This window comes from Petaurus breviceps, unplaced genomic scaffold (genome assembly GCF_028583685.1).
Source record: "Petaurus breviceps papuanus isolate PSGF00001 unplaced genomic scaffold, PetGlider_PUasm1.0 90195, whole genome shotgun sequence".
Classification (NCBI taxonomy): domain Eukaryota; kingdom Metazoa; phylum Chordata; class Mammalia; order Diprotodontia; family Petauridae; genus Petaurus; species Petaurus breviceps.
In genome coordinates, this window is record NW_027187192.1 from 25,380 (window position 1) to 27,864 (window position 2,485).

Consider the following 2,485-nt stretch of genomic DNA (forward strand, 5'->3'; position numbering starts at 1 on the left):
GCCATTAATCTCCAGCTGGCTTTCCTGACCTTTGCTCTAACAAATGGTAATGCCTTTCTTCAGCTGCCACTTTATATTTGCCCTTTCCTGGCACTGAGTTATTTGAAGTACCTTGTGAGAAGGTCTCCTATAACTCTATTTACATAGCACAGATGTTCAGGACACTTGTCAATGGCCCTGGTGACATTATTAGCCCAGGATGATGATGGAAAACTTACGATAACTTAAACCTACTAAGAGATTTCTTCAGGGCTTCCTTCACCTCCTTGTTCCTTAGGCTGTAGATGAGAGGGTTCAGCATAGGGATCACTGCAGTGTAGAACACAGAAACCACTTTGTCCTCTTCTAGGGACTTTCCTGACTTGCGGCGTACATACATGAATGCCAAAGTCCCAAAGAAGAGCCCAACAGCAGCCATGTGGGAGGCACAAGTGGAAAAGGTCTTGGCCCTCCCACCAGCAGACTGGATCTGCAGTATGGCTCTGATGATGAACAGATAGGACACCAAGATCATGGCCAGGCTGACCAGGATCACAAAACAAGCAAAGAGAAGAATCAAGAGTTCTTGTAGGAAAGTGTCCCCGCAGGCCAGCGCCAGCAGGGGTGGGAGGTCACAGAAAATAAAGTCGATCTGGCTGTCACCACAGAAGCAGAGTGAGAATGTGCAGCTGGTCCTCAGAACAGCATTAGCCAAGGCTCCAATATAGGCCCCAGTTACCAACTTCAGCCTTGTCCTGGGTGTCATGATAGCAACATAGAGCAGAGGCTGACACACAGCCACATAGCGGTCATACGCCATGAGAGCCAGAAGGTAGCAGTCAGCGGATCCGAAGAAAGTGAACATGAAGAATTGGGTGGCACACTGCCCGTAGGAGATCACAGCTGGACCAGAGGCCAAGGTCACCAGGAGCTGAGGTAGCACTGTTGTGGAGAAACAGACATCGAGGAAAGCCAGCTGTCTGAGCAGGAAGTACATGGGCGTGTGGAGTCCCGGGTTAGTGCAGATCAGAGTGATCATGCCCAGGTTACCCAGCAGCATCACGAGGTAGACAGCCAGAAACACTATGAGCAGAAGCGTCCCCAGCTCAGGGTGGCTGGTGTAGCCAAGCAGGATGAACTCTTTTATAATGGTACCATTTCCAGTAGCCATGGGGCTAGGGCCTGTTGCTGAGGAAAAGAGGACATTCAGGTCAGGGTCATACTGAAATCATTATGCACTATGATAAACTGGTGGGGAGGAGCAGGCTGGGGTCAAGGTGGGTCCAACTCATGAGTCCTACTGCCCAGGAACTTGGTATCCCATGAATTTCAAACCTTGCACAGAGTAAGCTCTTAATAAATGCTTGTTGAACCGCAGTAAATTTAGTCCAACTCCTTTGTTTTACAGAGGAGGAAACTGAGACCCAGGGAGATTAAATTGTTATAACATAAGATAACATAACATAACGTAATATAATATAATGTAATATAATATAATTTATATGATATTATATGATTAATATAATTGATATGATATGAGTTGTAATATAACAAAAACAACAGTAATAATTATTTATGATGTACTTTATAAATATATACATATATAATGAACTAAGCATACATTATTAGCCTTAATAATATATAAAAATTATAATAGAACATATGAGCTATAATATGCTATAACAAAATAACAACAAAACCAACAGTAATAACAGCTATCATTTCCATAGTACTTTGTAAACATCGTCTCATTTGTCCCCACAATAATTCTGGGTGATAAGTGCTGTTATTGTCTCCATTTACAAGTGAGCAACTGAAGCAGGCAGAGGTTAAATTTTTTTCCCAAGGTCACAGAGCTAGAAAATATCTGAGGCTGACTTTGAGCTCAGGTCTTCCAGCGTGCTCTCTTGCACCCCCTAAAGGCAGATTTAATACTGGTCGTCTGACCTCCGATCCAACGCTCTTGCCGATGCTCTCTGCTGAACATTGAGTGTTGTCTTAAGAAGACAAGTCAACAAGTATTTATTAAGCATCTATTTCATGCCAGGCACTGTGCTAAACACTGAGGATATAAAGAAAGGTGATAGATAGTCCCAGTTCCCCAAGTAGTTCATAATCTAGGTTTTGCTACCAGGGGCCCCTTCCTGGTTTCCCACTTTCCTCGATGACCAAAATTCTTTAGAAAGACACTTCAATGGATTAAAAGATTTAAAGGCAGAAGAATCCTTAGTGATCAGCTCAGCTCCAAACACGCATCAAAAACTGCTAGACCTCTCCACCTAGATGCCCTGTGCAGGCATCTTAAACTCAACTTAAGCAATATAGAACTCATTATCTCCTCCCCCACCCCACCTGTGTGAAATCTGGGGCAGCTATGTGACACAGTGAATAGAGTGGTTGTCCTAGAGTCAGGAAAACTCATCCTGCTAAGTTCAATTCTGACCTCAGATGCTTACTAGCTATGTGACTCTGGGCAAGTCACTTAACCACGCTTGCCCCAGTTTCT

The 2,485-nt window shown here is 43.9% G+C and overlaps 1 protein-coding gene across 1 annotated transcript; it reads right to left on the reverse strand.

Annotated features, from left to right (window-relative positions):
- Nucleotides 1-214: 214 nt before the first annotated feature.
- LOC138176775 (olfactory receptor 9Q1-like) lies at nucleotides 215-1,150 on the reverse strand. The gene has a single exon (XM_069107636.1). It carries the CDS (start codon nucleotides 1,148-1,150, stop codon nucleotides 215-217), a length of 936 nt encoding a protein of 311 aa, XP_068963737.1.
- Between the last annotated feature and the right edge of the window lie 1,335 nt (nucleotides 1,151-2,485).